The sequence below is a fragment of the Numenius arquata genome, chromosome 10 (genome assembly GCF_964106895.1).
Source record: "Numenius arquata chromosome 10, bNumArq3.hap1.1, whole genome shotgun sequence".
In the NCBI taxonomy this organism is placed as follows: Eukaryota; Metazoa; Chordata; class Aves; order Charadriiformes; family Scolopacidae; genus Numenius; species Numenius arquata.
This window is the reverse complement of record NC_133585.1, coordinates 12,172,441-12,186,080: the sequence shown is the minus strand read 5'-3', so window position 1 is coordinate 12,186,080 and position 13,640 is coordinate 12,172,441. Positions and strand designations below refer to the sequence as shown.

Genomic DNA, 13,640 nt, shown 5'->3' with positions numbered 1-13,640 from the left:
TGTAATTTGGGAGAGAAGGACTGGTGTTTACACACTGCAGCAATGGAAATGGAAACCCTGAGCATGACCCAGGAGACTCTATGCTAGATGTTGTGTAAGGACAAAAGGATAATCTCTGCTCTGAAGAGCTTAGATTTCAGTGGGAGCCGAGAAAGTGAATAAACAAAGGAGCAAGCAGAAACAAGAGGACTGTCTATGTTGGTGTAGTAAGCAATTACCTCAGTAGACTCAAGTCCTGAAAGTAGGGCAAGAAAGTAGTTTTGTACATCTTTACTGGGAGGTCCTTTCTGGATGTGAGGAGCAGCACAAACCATGCCTTTCAAGGAATTGAAGAAGAGGGTGACGGAACATGGCTAACTAGTGGTGGGAGCTTGCATTTGAGAAATCTTACGAGATGAGCAGGCTGAGAGTGGATTTGGAAAACAAAAAAATAAAAGTAGTTATTAGGAAAAATGCATAGATGAAGAATTTGCTAAAAGAAGTATGGAGAAGGGGGTCATAAAGTTTAAAATGATGGGTTTAGAGAGTACTCTTTTCACTAATTTAAATGAATTGTTGCTGTAGCAGAGCAGCAGAGGTTGAGGCTTGTGTTTGTCAGTACTAGAGCATTGTGTGTTACAATAAGTCCATGTTTGGGAAGGGAAACTTATGCAAAGGTTTTGCTGTGTGGATAGATGGGAACCCTAGCAGCACCTTACAGAATCATTAGTAAGGTAGAGTATGAGGCTGTAGAGATTTATTTCTTCTTCTTCTTTTTGGGACCTAAACAAAATGATGTGAAGGTTATAAACCTTAGTGCCAGGCAAAATAATGGTATTGTCTAGAGTGCTTAAGAGGGCAAATAGAAAACCTTAAAAGCTTTCTTCCTGGTTTTCATTAGATGGGGTCTACAGCAGATGATAGAGTGGCCCAGATCTTGCCCAGATCTTAACTGGTGGAGGACAAAGCAGTAGTGTGTCAAACAGGTTTCAGTCATCAGTAATGCTAAGCCAGAATTATCCTTTGGCTCTCAGATGAGCACAGTGGGCCTCTACAGTATCATGCCGATGTGGCTACGCCATTTGCATGCCATCGGCCTAGTTGAAGGCATTGTCTACACCTGAAGATACTGGCATATGCATAGACCCAGCGAACAGGTTGGACAACATCTTTATCCAAGGGTGGAGTAAGTTCACTAAGGGGAATTTAGAGGCCTAAACAGTACCTCAAAGTGTAGGCTTTTAATTTGTTTTGCATTTTACTCTGAGAACTTTCTCCTGCATGAGAAACACCTGGCATGTTACATCAAATGTACAGCAGGTTCAGATTTTTCTTCCCAAAAATATCTCAGATCATTAAAGAGGATTAATTCATCTGCTCTTGCATATATTTGAATTTTGCAAGTGTTTTTTGGATGACTTTCAAATTTCTACTTCCACTGCAAGTATTGTATGCCTGGCATGAGAAGTGCAACCCTACTGAGAAAGGGTGATTAAGAAAGTTATCTTTTAGTCTGAAGAAGGAGTATGTGCATCTGTGCATGCACATGTGTTTGCTTTTTGACCATTGAGAAGGGGCTACAGAGGGTGTCCTGGGACATGCAGCCCAATGAGTCTGTCTCCTGTCCCTGGATAAACAGATCCTGTTGGGAAAGAGCATGACTCTGTGGAGGAGAACCCTGCCTTGCTAACATAATTGCAGTTCTGCGAAGGTGTTTGTAAGCCTGTAGAGAAGAGTGTTTTGGTAGACATCATGTACTTGCCTGTGTTGGGGAGGAGGAGGAGGTTGGTGGTGGTGGGAGTTTTCTCCAAACAAAGCTTTGGCTTGGGGCCACAGCACAGGCAAGCAAATAAACTAAATCTGATATAAATATAACACTGGAGTGGAAGTTTGTGTATTTGCCTACCAGATTTTTCAATGGAAATAAAATGTTTCAACGTTTTTCTATTCTAACTGCAGAAAAGAAAAGTGTGAATTCAGACCCCAGAGGCCAGGAAGGAAGATTCCTAAATACGTGCCACCTCCTCTTCCAACTAATAAGAAATGGTTTGGGACACCAATTGAAGAGATGAGAAGAATGCCGATGTGTGCGGCCCGTCTCCCTCATCTGCGACCCTCAGCCAATCATACAGTCACTGTCAGAGTACGATCATTCAGTGTATTACCTAAAATCAAATTTCTTACTGAAATGTTCGATAATATGAAATGCCAAATGTTAGTCTTAGAGTATTAGCAGGTTGTGGAAATCTGTCTTTGCTGTTCCTTGCAAGCAGACTGGGGCAACTGATTTTCCTGAAAATTGACTTTTCTGGTACACAGAATTAGGATATTAAGATCCAGAAGAAATGTAATTGTGGTTTTACTGCCTCTGGCTCGTTAGGGACAAGTATTTGTCTTTTGCATAGGGGGGTGTGTGTACTTCCTTGACTGAGTTCTAAGTGTGACAATTGAAATACGTCTGCAAGTAAAATTTGTACTTCAATATTTTCATGTTATACTTTAATTTTAGTATTCTGGTTTGGGTTCAAGATGTACAAAAGGCTCAAGATATTCAAGATAAGAAAAACAAAAAGAATGAAGAGGAATTTCTAGCAATTTTACCACTGTATTTTAGATCAAATCTGATGCATTTGCCTTTAATCCTTTGGAGTAGCGTGCAGTCAAATTATTGTTGAAATAAAACGTGACCATAAATCTGTAGGGTCATGGATAAATCCGAAACAAAAGAAAAGCATGTTAAGTTTAAATGCAAGTTGTGTGGGAATCAGTGCTGCCAGAAGGCTTTCTAGCAGATTAGATACTTAAATTCATAAATGAAGAAGTATTTAGCTGATAATTGGATGTAAAATAGTTGCATGCATTACCTTTATGTCTGTGTATTTCAAGAGGTCAAACGATAAGGTGGTCTTTTCAGCAAGTGTAACATAAGAGTTACAGATGGAATTTCTTTTTCTAACTGACTGTCCATCATGTGGTTGGTTTGTAGCTTTCCCGAATCCAAAATAGGGTGGCTGTAGATGACACTGTGTTTTTGCTTACTTCTTATTTCTTCCATTTAAAAACTTGAGAGTAGAGTCTGAGCTTTTTTCCTTCTCCTTCTGCATTGCAGGTGGATCTTCTGAGGGAAGGAGAGGTGCCTAAACCTTTTCCAACTCACTACAAAGATTTGTGGGACAACAAACATGTTAAAATGCCCTGCTCAGAACAAAATCTATACCCTGTAGAGGATGAGGTAAGATAAAGTATTTACACTTGTGTAATCAAATAAATTTTGTTTACATATAGATGAGTTTTCAGTTTACTGCTTTTGCTCAGTTAGAAAACTGTGTATGGAATTGGAAAATCAAATAGAAGAACATACCTGGTCTGAAAAGGTAGGTTTTGGGTCGTGAGCAGAAGGTGGTGGTTTTTTTTTTTTTCTAGTAATTATTTTACATAGCCATCAATTTGGTGGTGTATATATTTCTGTACTTATGCAAAGTATAAGCTTATACTCCATATAAGTTCTTTACTTAAATATTTATATGTTTTGGGATTTTTTTGTGAAGCAATCTGGGATGCCAACAGATGTGAATGAATTTGTAGCCATATTCTGATTATAATATTCTGTCAGATATTGCTGGTAGCAGAACACCAGATGGATACACCTCAATGTAAAACAGTGGCAGAGAAATTACGGTTGTCCCAGCATGGTTTGTTGATCTGGCATTTCTTGTCGCTGCTCGAGACTTACTTAAACATACCCACTGAAATACTTTAGACTGTGGTGAATAAAATGGGCAAGTGTGTCCTGTAGTGAAGACTGTATAACGATTATTGATACTTGAATCTGGACTAGATAATTTTTGTAGCCTCTAGGAAATACTCGGTCCTTTCATTTATCAATTTTATGGATAGAGTATAAAATGAATTTAATTCATGTTTCAGAGATAGCATTGATAAGAAATTGGTTGCCAGTTGAGCAAGATGAATTGTCTCTCTGCCCTTGTGGTAGTCCCATAAGAAATACCATCATTGCTTGTAACGGGCAATAAGACTTCCTGCTGAGGAAAAATATCACAGGATGTCTTACATTTGGGTTGGCGCAAGAGTCAGCCACAGCAGTATACTTTTATAATCTGTGCCCTTATTGTCCTTAGTTTTGCGTCTTTATGAAGTTAGTTCGGTTTGTGTTTTTGAGTTGTGGATTTTATAGCCTGTGGTCATGTTTTATCTACAAAATCCACTTTCTTCACAAGGAATGTACTGAACATTATTTATCCTTGAGATGGCATAAGGAGGAGTGCTCTATATGTGAAAAAGAGCTCTTCATTAATTTTGTGAGTGCTTCAATTAAAAAGGAACTCTTAAGGAAGTAAAATGCAGTGGACTAGAAGTTGTAGAAGTACTTTACAATTACTCAAAATATGTGATTTAAAGAACTTCACAAATAGAGCAAACTTTATTTTTAAAAAATGTGTCAAGGAAGACTATTATTAGTAAATATGTCTTTCTGTTTTGGATAACTTAATCTGACTTTGTTTTGGGGTTTTGTTTTAAAGAATGGTGATAGAACTGCTGGAAGTCGATGGGAACTAATCCAAACTGCCTTACTTAACAAATTTACTTGCTCGCATGATTTGAAGGTAAGCTTGTCAATTTAAAATCAAGTCTATATACATATAAGTATATTCACGCTCTCCGTGTACTGTTAGTGGTTCTGGCTCAGTCCTATTTGTTTAATCTCTTAGAAAAATAAATTTTAAAAAAATCAATGCTCTTCAAGGGATTCCCTAATGAATGAATTGAGTCTTGAGTGTTACTACTGAATTTATTAGGTATTATTAAAATGAATTGTCTTTTCTAAGTCTACACAAAACTCTGAATGTCCAGGGGTATCTATTAGTTTGTGGTAAATGTAGTGTATCAGCTTTTTCTGTAACCAGATGGTAGGGGCTGCACAGGTGAGAGTTTGAAACAATAACTGTTCATACCAGTATACTCTGCTAAAATGGCAACAATTCAAGCTGCTGACAAAAAATTGTAAGTTTTGAAGACTAATGCTCTGTTGATAACTCTTATAGTTCTCGTTTGCTTTTACTGTGTTGTGATTTGGAGCAGCTTAGAATTGCAATTATGTTTTTTTGTGAAGAATAATGTAATTTAGATTATACCTGAAAGGCAGGGAAGGAGGAGGGTGCAAAAGCTACAGATAAACTTCAAATGAGTGAATAGTGCTCCCCTGGCAACTAATGGAACTTTCCTTGATAATACTATTTTATTGGGAATTTTTTCGTGAGGATTTTTTAAAGGTGGTTGGTGTGGTAAAGGGCCTATTTAATTTTGTTGTGGTTCTGATTTTAAGTTCTTAAACTGGTAAAACTTCTGCTATGTTGCTGAGGGATGCTTTTTTGGTATTTTTAAAGAAATCAAGCATGGAGTGGGGAATGTTTATGTTGTGTGTTGTAGGCAGATCCAAGCATGCCTTGTCTTGTTTTGTGCTAGGAGGAAAAACTTGTAGACTAAAGCTTATTCAATGCTAAACCTAAAATACAGGATTCAGTATCATGGTGTCACACCATGTTAATAGTTTTATGGAATATAGTAGGCTCTCTAACAGGTTTTAGCCACTAGATGGTACTGTTCCTTTGAAAAGGAAATTTCAAAAAATCCTTTTTCTTCTGTTAATAAGCATCTCTCAGCTTTATTTTGTTGTGCTCTTTCCTTAGGAGGCTATACTGAGATACAACGTTGCTTATTCCAAGAAATGGGACTTCAGTGCTCTTACTGACTTCTGTGAGAAGGTAAACCAAGTTGATTTAAAATAGGAAGAAAAGCAAAATATAAATGACTACTTCGTCTATAGGTCTCAATGCTTTTCGCTTTATTTCCCTTTTCAAGAGTAAAGGTTTTGCAATCGTGTATGTGGACACTTATTTGGTTGGTAACTTCATTTGAAATGATAATTATACTTTATAAACTGGATTAATTTATGCAGGTGATTTGGGTGCTTCAGTAGCAACTGAGGTTACTGAAGGTAAGGTGGGATATGCCTTTTCTCTGTTTTTATAATAACCAGATTTATGAAAAAATTGCATTAATATTTCTAGTGTAATGGTGTCTTGTTTTAAAAAGTGTTGCCTTTTTTTTTTTTAAACAACTTTAATGTTACATTACAATGGCATTTGTATAAAATGTGCTTTGCTGATCAAGCAGTAAAATTTTGCTATGTGCTGAGATGATGAATTTAAACTTTGAAAGCTTGGGGTGGGTTTTATGACTTTGTTACCTTCCTGGAAGAGGATGGAAAAGAAAAATTAATAGCAAGTGGCAAATGCAAGTTGGACTACTATTAATGTACATTCCGTCTGGCGTTCAGAAACTATGCTAATTAAAGCAGTATGGGAGATCAAATGAGATGCAACAGAAATGGTAATTTTTCTTCTGCCAACTCAGAAGTGCTTTTTAAAACACCTGTGCTTGTTTTCTTAGGAGGGATTTGCTAAACTGTATTAAGGTTCAGTGGAAACTAAATTTGATTTTAAGTTAATTTTGTTAGTTACGTGTGTTTAAAATAGATATCTGCTTACTTCCTGTGATCAGAGGAACTGTTCTTTCTATGCCTCTTTCCACTGTGCATAGACACTACTGTTTTGCAGAATGAGTTTTGTTTTGCATGCAACGCAGTATTGTTATTATTGACAGAAGGTACCTATGAAAATACTGGTGGTATCGTATTTGCTGGCCATGAGAGCTACTGTGTTTGCCCATTTTGCCAATTTAGTGATTCTTCCTCTCATCTGTGGGGCCTCTGTTTTTTCAGGCTGTCATGGCTGGATGGTAGAGGCTGTGGACATTTGGCTTCTTTACTCCTGTTGACTCATGAACTAACAGAAATTAACTTGGCCTGTTCAACTGTACAATCTTGTTTTATTAAAGAATACATATTTAAATTATTAGAATGTTTTAAAGTACAAGCAAACTATTTATTTTAAAATCTGACTCGGGAGCGTAACAGATTTGTATCGTATTGTTATAAATGCAAGGTCAGTTGCAGACCTTGTTCTGATGTGTTCATATTGTGCATCTGTGAGTTTGGAAACTATAGATGATTAGATGCAGAGATCATCAGCCAGGGAGAGCAAGTATTATCAGCTGTCTCCAGAGAAGAGAGGAACAATAGGGAAATGAGCTATGTATTGGGCATCAATCTTGCACTGAGGGTGAAATGGCAATTTCTGTCGCCTGGGAATGATGATTTATTTGTGAGGTTCCCAGATGAAAGGAGGAGAGATGTTTCAAAACATGGATTTTAGACCAAGGTGTAGAGTGAGCAGCAATATATTAAATAAGGAACAGGGAAGCACTATAAAACAGTGACTCCTTGTAGACCACAGGAGCAAAGTCTTACCCTGGCTTTTTTTATTGAATCTATTGGATTTAGTGAATAGAACATGTAGAGGGGATACATCTTTCAGAGACATGTTTAAATCTTTTCTGTTATTAAGGCTTGTGTGAACTTCAAGTTCTGGAAATTAACAAGGCATCTGCTTTCACAGACTGTTTGCAGTCTGCTTAAGTGAGCAGCTACTGAGTGAAAAGTTGAGATCCTCTGTGGAAATGACCTAAATATACTAGTGAAGTATAGTAGGGAGGTGTAATTTTTGAAGTTACTGTATTTGAGAGTTAATGATTAAGGGCTTACTGTTGGTGTGTGTATTTTCTTGTTTATCTTACGGTTTTGAGGAAACAGGGGAACTGTTTCAGGTCAGGTTTGCTAAGCAGAAGTTGAGAGGAAAGCTGGCTTAGGTACTCAGCCCAAAGCAACAGCTCAACAGAGAGGGAAGTAGTCATAAATATGTATTCACTGCGTTCAGGTATTACTTCAATAGGGCTATGCCTGCTAAATTATAGAGTAACTTTTGTTATTTTATCTTCTGATTCTGGACACAGCTTGCCTTATCTATTAATCTGTTAGATGCTTTCATATCAGTCTTGCACTGTGTTTCCTATTTTAGCTAGTTTTCTTCCAAGTCGAAATATGCATTATTTTTAAATCCTCGTTCTAAGATTCAAAGCAATTTCTTTGTAATTACAATAATTACTAGTTTCTAGGACTTAAGTTTATTTTCCTTTAAGATTAAAATGCTTTCAGCTTTCTTAACTAGTGGGAAATAAATATGATGTATGTAAGCCAGGATTTTTTTCCAAAACAGCATACCCTGATACGTACAGGCTGACCAGTTTTACAGTCCAAAATGGTGTCAGAAGAGGGAGCCCTCTCACTGTTTTCAATAGATTCTTCTGGATGCCAGTTAAATGTGTAGAAGTAAAATTCCTACTTATACAGTGAAATAAATTTGGGAGCTTGGAGTGTTTTTGTTTCTTTTAAAAAGTTCATAGCACCCATCAGTAATGTACGTGAAGCTCTCGGTAGCTTATTTGCTTCAGATATCTGACAGTTTTGTTGTCCTCTCTGGAATTTCCACACTGTTGTGTTGATTTGTTTTGCCATCTGTTTGTTAACACTGGCAAACAGGCTTAGGATTTACTCAAGTTATTACTTAGTGGATGAAAATTATTAGTGCTAACGTTTTTCTTCTTACTTGCAAAATTCTTGTCACTTGGAAGTCATCCTTGTTTTCCCAAAGCTAATCTAGGAGCCAGACAGGAAAGAGGAAACAACAAGCAGAAATGAAACCGTGAGGAAATGGCTGTGGATGGAGCGGTCTCAGGACCCACAATGTGTTATAGATGAACTTTATTTACGTGAATGATGACAGGTTGGGACTTTCTTACATGCTTTTGATCAACAGCGCTACATACTATAGTAGTTTTTATTTTTCTTTCTCGTAGATTTATCCTTCCACTTCAGTCAAGACCAAATTCTTTTGCTTTTTCCCAAGTGCATGAAATGAAAGGTCTAGTGAGGTCATTCAAGGCTTATGTCTTAGACTAGTCTCCAACAACAGCAACTTTATTTAAAGGGAAAAGTAGGGCTTTGTCATTTAAGACAATCATATGGTCTGCTGCTGTAGATTGGGCTTGCTTGTTTTGGACATGCTTTGTTTTTATTATATTGCTTTAAAGTCTCTTAGAGCTTAAGCATAATTCTTGTTAATGTTGTTTCAAGAACTCTTCCTCTTACTGCTTGCATTTGTCCTGCTCTTTCAGGAACAGAGGAGTGTTTAAATCTGAAAATGACATGACATTGTATAAGCAGTGCATAACTTCTTTAACGGTGATTCTTCTTTTAAGTTCAGTTTTAGTTGCGTAGTATACAAGAACTTAAGTGAGCAGCGTTTATGTTGTGAAGCTTCAGGAACCTTCATGATCTAGAACCTCTGCTGTCATTAAAATCTGAGCTCTTTTGAGGTGTAGCAGTCAGTGGGCAGCCTCACAGCTTGTTTTTGTCCTTTACAGTAGAGCTGTATAAAACTAAGTTATTTGGTCTGATCTAAAACTTGTGAGATTCAGCAGCAATACTTAAGTTACATATTTTTTTAGTAGATTTGTTATTAAGACAGACACTTTCTGCAGGCAATGAAACAACACTGAGTGCTCTATTGCTCGCGTGGTTTAATTTCAGTCATCTTCTAAACTGCTTTGAAACCTGGAGAAGAACCATAGCATTTATATCATTCTGGTGTCAGAAAACAAAGGAATAACGCTCACTTGATTTTCGGTTCTTATTTGCAAGTTATCCAAGTTATAGGTGTTGCTGATACATAAAAGCAGCGAGACTAGCTAAAAATCAGGTGACCGAATTTGATTCTTTCCTTTTACTGAAGTGTATGTGCAAAGCAGAAATAGAGGGACTTGTGTTTTGTGTGCAGGACTGTTAGCATTTAGGATTCCCCAAATATTTGTGTTTAAAAAGTGACTTTGTGAAATGATGTCCGTATGCTATTCAGTGTTGAAAAGGATTAAATCCCATACTTAGGCATGTCATTAAAAGGCAAACTTTAATCTCTGGTAAAAATTCATGTATCGGAAATTGCAAATAATTTAGACCTAAGTTTGATCTCTTAAGAAGCATAGACCGAAGATTGGAGTTTAGATAAATTTGTGTGGTGTAGGCAGTGATTGACTCTGGGCTTCTGTGAGTCATCGGAAAAATGGATCACAGTGCATCTTGCAGATGTTCACATTGTATCCGTAATTACTTTTATGTTTGTCTGGACTCTTTGAGCTTGATCATCCTGGTGGAAAGTTTGTGTCTGTGAAATGGAAAACATACAATGAGAGCAGTCAGGAATGATGTAAAGGTATGTCATAGTTTCCATATAAGGAATGTCTAAATAAGCTAGGACTGTTTCATCTTTTCATCTTCATTAAGAGAGAATTGAGGAATGGGTATAACAGTGGTGTCCAAAATGAACGTAAGGCTGAAGATGACTGTTTATTCTTCTAGTGCAACAGTTAAGGGACACCAGATGAGTGTTTCTAGCAGGTAAGGGTTTCAAAACAAGATAAAAGTAATTACTTATTTAGATACTGAATAAAAGGCTGTGGAACTCCTCGTCAGGGGATGTAGAGGATGCTGTGGCTTTACCTCAAATTTTGAAGGGATTTGGAGAACTTGCTGGTAGAAAGATCCTGTTGACATCTACACAGATACTGTGGTGGACTCTGGAAATTTCTGAAACTGATTACTGCAAGTAAAGTGGTTTGAGGAAGTGCTGCTGTTACTTGCTTTTCTTACCATCAGACTTTTCTAGGCATCTTTTGTTAATGGGCTTTCATGAACTTTTGTCCTTTTTTATGTTCTTGTGACTTTTCTGAGTTGAAATTGAGAGGAAGAAGTGGCCTTGTCATGCAGGCCTTGCTGTGGTGTAGTACCAATATGAGATGTTGCTGACAGAAAAGCATGGGGATCTATATGCTAACCTCCTTTAGGAGGACAAAATAATACAGGCAATTGACATTTTAAATGAACCTCACTTGAAGGCACTTACATTTTTTAAAATTTATTTTTCCAGGAACGTTAAAATTCCTGGAACTAGTTTAAAGTTCTGCAGAACTTTAAACCCTCAGTGTCTGCTTGATGCAAGTAAGAAGACTTAAAGGGATTATGCTATCAGTATCTGTACAAAGACACTCTCTCATTGTCCAATGTAAAATAATTGGTTTCCAGCTGTTAGATTTGGCTTTTAGTAGGAAAAACGTGTATGTCTGCAGTGCCTGTTTATGGATGTCTTGTGGTCTTTTTGTCTTTTGGGAAAGCTGATTGAAGCCAGTCAATGTATTTGATGACTGGGATCTGTATATTTGCTGTTGATTCCTATATAATTTCAGCATTCAGGAAATCCTTTTCTATTATGAAAAAAGCTGTATAACTTTTACACTTTGATTTTTCTCTGAGGTTGAAAGAAACATGATAACGCTCTTTAAAAAGCCCAATCTCTTCTCCTGGCTATACTTAATTGCAGAGAAGAACCTTCAGCACACAGGAAAAGAATGTACCAGACCACTTTATCTGTGCTCCTTTTTCTTCTTTTCCAGTCAAGCATGAGTTCACTGGTTTTAGCCTCAAAACTGGCTGTTAGCAGGTTTTTTTTATGGTACAAATCTCAGCTTATCCTAAAATCTAATAAAAAGCTATGTAGTAAGGAAAACAAGGTCAATTGTCAAGCTGAAAGAATATATTGCTATTTTTCTTCACCCTTTAGTTATGCTTTTACATTATATAGAATATGGGCTATTAAAAAATGTTTGCTTTGCAATTACAGCTGTAATTAGTTTTGAAGCAGGATTAGAAAAGGAGTCCTGTTTCTCCCTGCTTCTTTCCATTAAAACTTGCATGGCGGTCATACTTCTGGATGCTAGATCCTTTTAGAAGTCCAGAGCAGTCAGGATGTGAAACTTCATTACTGGCTGCTTTTACACAGAACTGTCTACCTGTAAATTTCTAGAACACCCTTAATACTTTTTCAAAATTTTCTATAAATGTAGTTTACAAATACATAAACTTATTGATATGCAACATAAATATATAAATAAACTAATTTATAAATACAGCCTTTTCTATTTTCCATAAGTATCACACATCTATATTTCAGATGTTTTGCTATTCCAAATAGTCTGTTTTACTTTTCTTGAAAAACGGAATTTAATTATGGTACTAGAAATTATTTTTCATTTGCACAAATTCTTACTATTTAATTTTGCCCTAGCAATATTCATATGGATACCTGCACACACTTTCTAAGATACCACTATTTTTTTCTACAGCAGGTGTCCTGCACAGATTCCAGAATATAGGAGAATATTCTTAAAGTGAGGAGTGGTGGAGCACATTAGAATAAGTCTCATTTCTGTTAGTGCTTTCCACTTAGGAATAATTAAAATAAATAGGTTTGTCAGTGAAATATAAGAGTTTCCTTCTATCAAATGTGTGTTACTGAATTCCTGAATTGTGGTGTAAACATAGTAAAACCTGGCATAATATCTACAGAATATGCTTATTGCATTTTTTGCCGAACTATAGTTTCTCATTTGAATGTATGTTGCTGTGTAGTATAGGAACACATTTTGCCTGAACCTGATGCTTTCAGAAAATGTCAGATGCAAGTAATTGAGTTAAGAAGAAGCATATTAAATGTTTGAGAACTGAGCAGAAAAATCAGATGTGCCAATATTGGCAGTGTGTCTGCTTCCTCTCTAAGAAGAATTGATTGTATTTTGAGATCACTGAGCTGATTTGAATGAAGTTAAGAATTGGCCTGTCAATGAAATGCTCTACTTCAATTGCAAAATTTCAAACAGCCACAGAACCACACAGCTTTTAAATGTGTGTGGTCTTAACCTTAGTAACCTTAATTTAATAACCTTAAATTTTGGAAATTACCTGGACAATTTTGGAAATTATACTTCCCTTTTTTTGCCATTATTTAAATTTTTCATCTAAAAAAGACTATAAATGCAAAATTTGAAGGTGATGCAACTGTATTATAGTCTAGTTGGATTATGGTTGAGCTCTGGATTTTCACTCATTTGAAAAAGACCAAACTGTTTAAGAACACCCGCTACTGTTAAGTATGTGCATATCTTGGGAGATTTTTATGTTTAGTAAGGCTTTACCCCCATCTTGTCTCCTAGCAGGTCTTATGAACCATGTCAGTTTTTCCTCTGTGTTCTGTTGTTTGAATGACCTGCTTGAAAAAAATGATTGCTGTAATCAGTGATACTGGAATAGAAGGAATTTTAAAGTACCAAAATGTTCTGGTGACTGGGTTTTTGATAAATCATTTTTATAATTGTCTGGACAGTACAAACAGAAGTGAGCCTCGTACAGAGATGTCAGCACTGCAAATGTAGGCTTTTAAGCAAGAAACAAAATGTCCCAAGGCTGAAAATAGCCTATTCGTTGCTCCTTGCTGGATTTCATTTTAGTCCAGATGTTTTCAAACAATTTTCTTTACATCAAATTACCTTTTTAGAGTCTAAACTGAAAAGGTCTTTTGAGCGTGCCATGAAGGGTTTTCTTTTCACGGTAGCAGAAAGGAATTTGTTTGTATTGAATAAAATTTGAGCTTTTCTGGGATGGGGGAATATGCATCTTGTACACATTCAAAACATGAGAAGCTAAGCATTGTAGAGGAGAAATAGCACCGAGTACTGAATTACAGGCTTATTCTTTGTTTTCTGTACTTTCTCAGCAAAACAGTTGAGTACCTTTT

At 36.5% G+C, this 13,640-nt stretch overlaps 1 protein-coding gene across 1 annotated transcript in view; it reads left to right on the top strand.

Annotated features, from left to right (window-relative positions):
• The window catches only part of PARG (poly(ADP-ribose) glycohydrolase), a 68,786-nt gene that overhangs the window by 7,170 nt on the left and 47,976 nt on the right, over positions 1-13,640 (top strand). The window contains exons 4-7 of the mRNA XM_074154552.1: positions 1,939-2,122; positions 3,089-3,211; positions 4,521-4,604; positions 5,688-5,762. Coding sequence (XP_074010653.1) covers positions 1,939-2,122; positions 3,089-3,211; positions 4,521-4,604; positions 5,688-5,762 — 466 coding nt within the window. The remainder of the gene's footprint in view (positions 1-1,938; positions 2,123-3,088; positions 3,212-4,520; positions 4,605-5,687; positions 5,763-13,640) is intronic.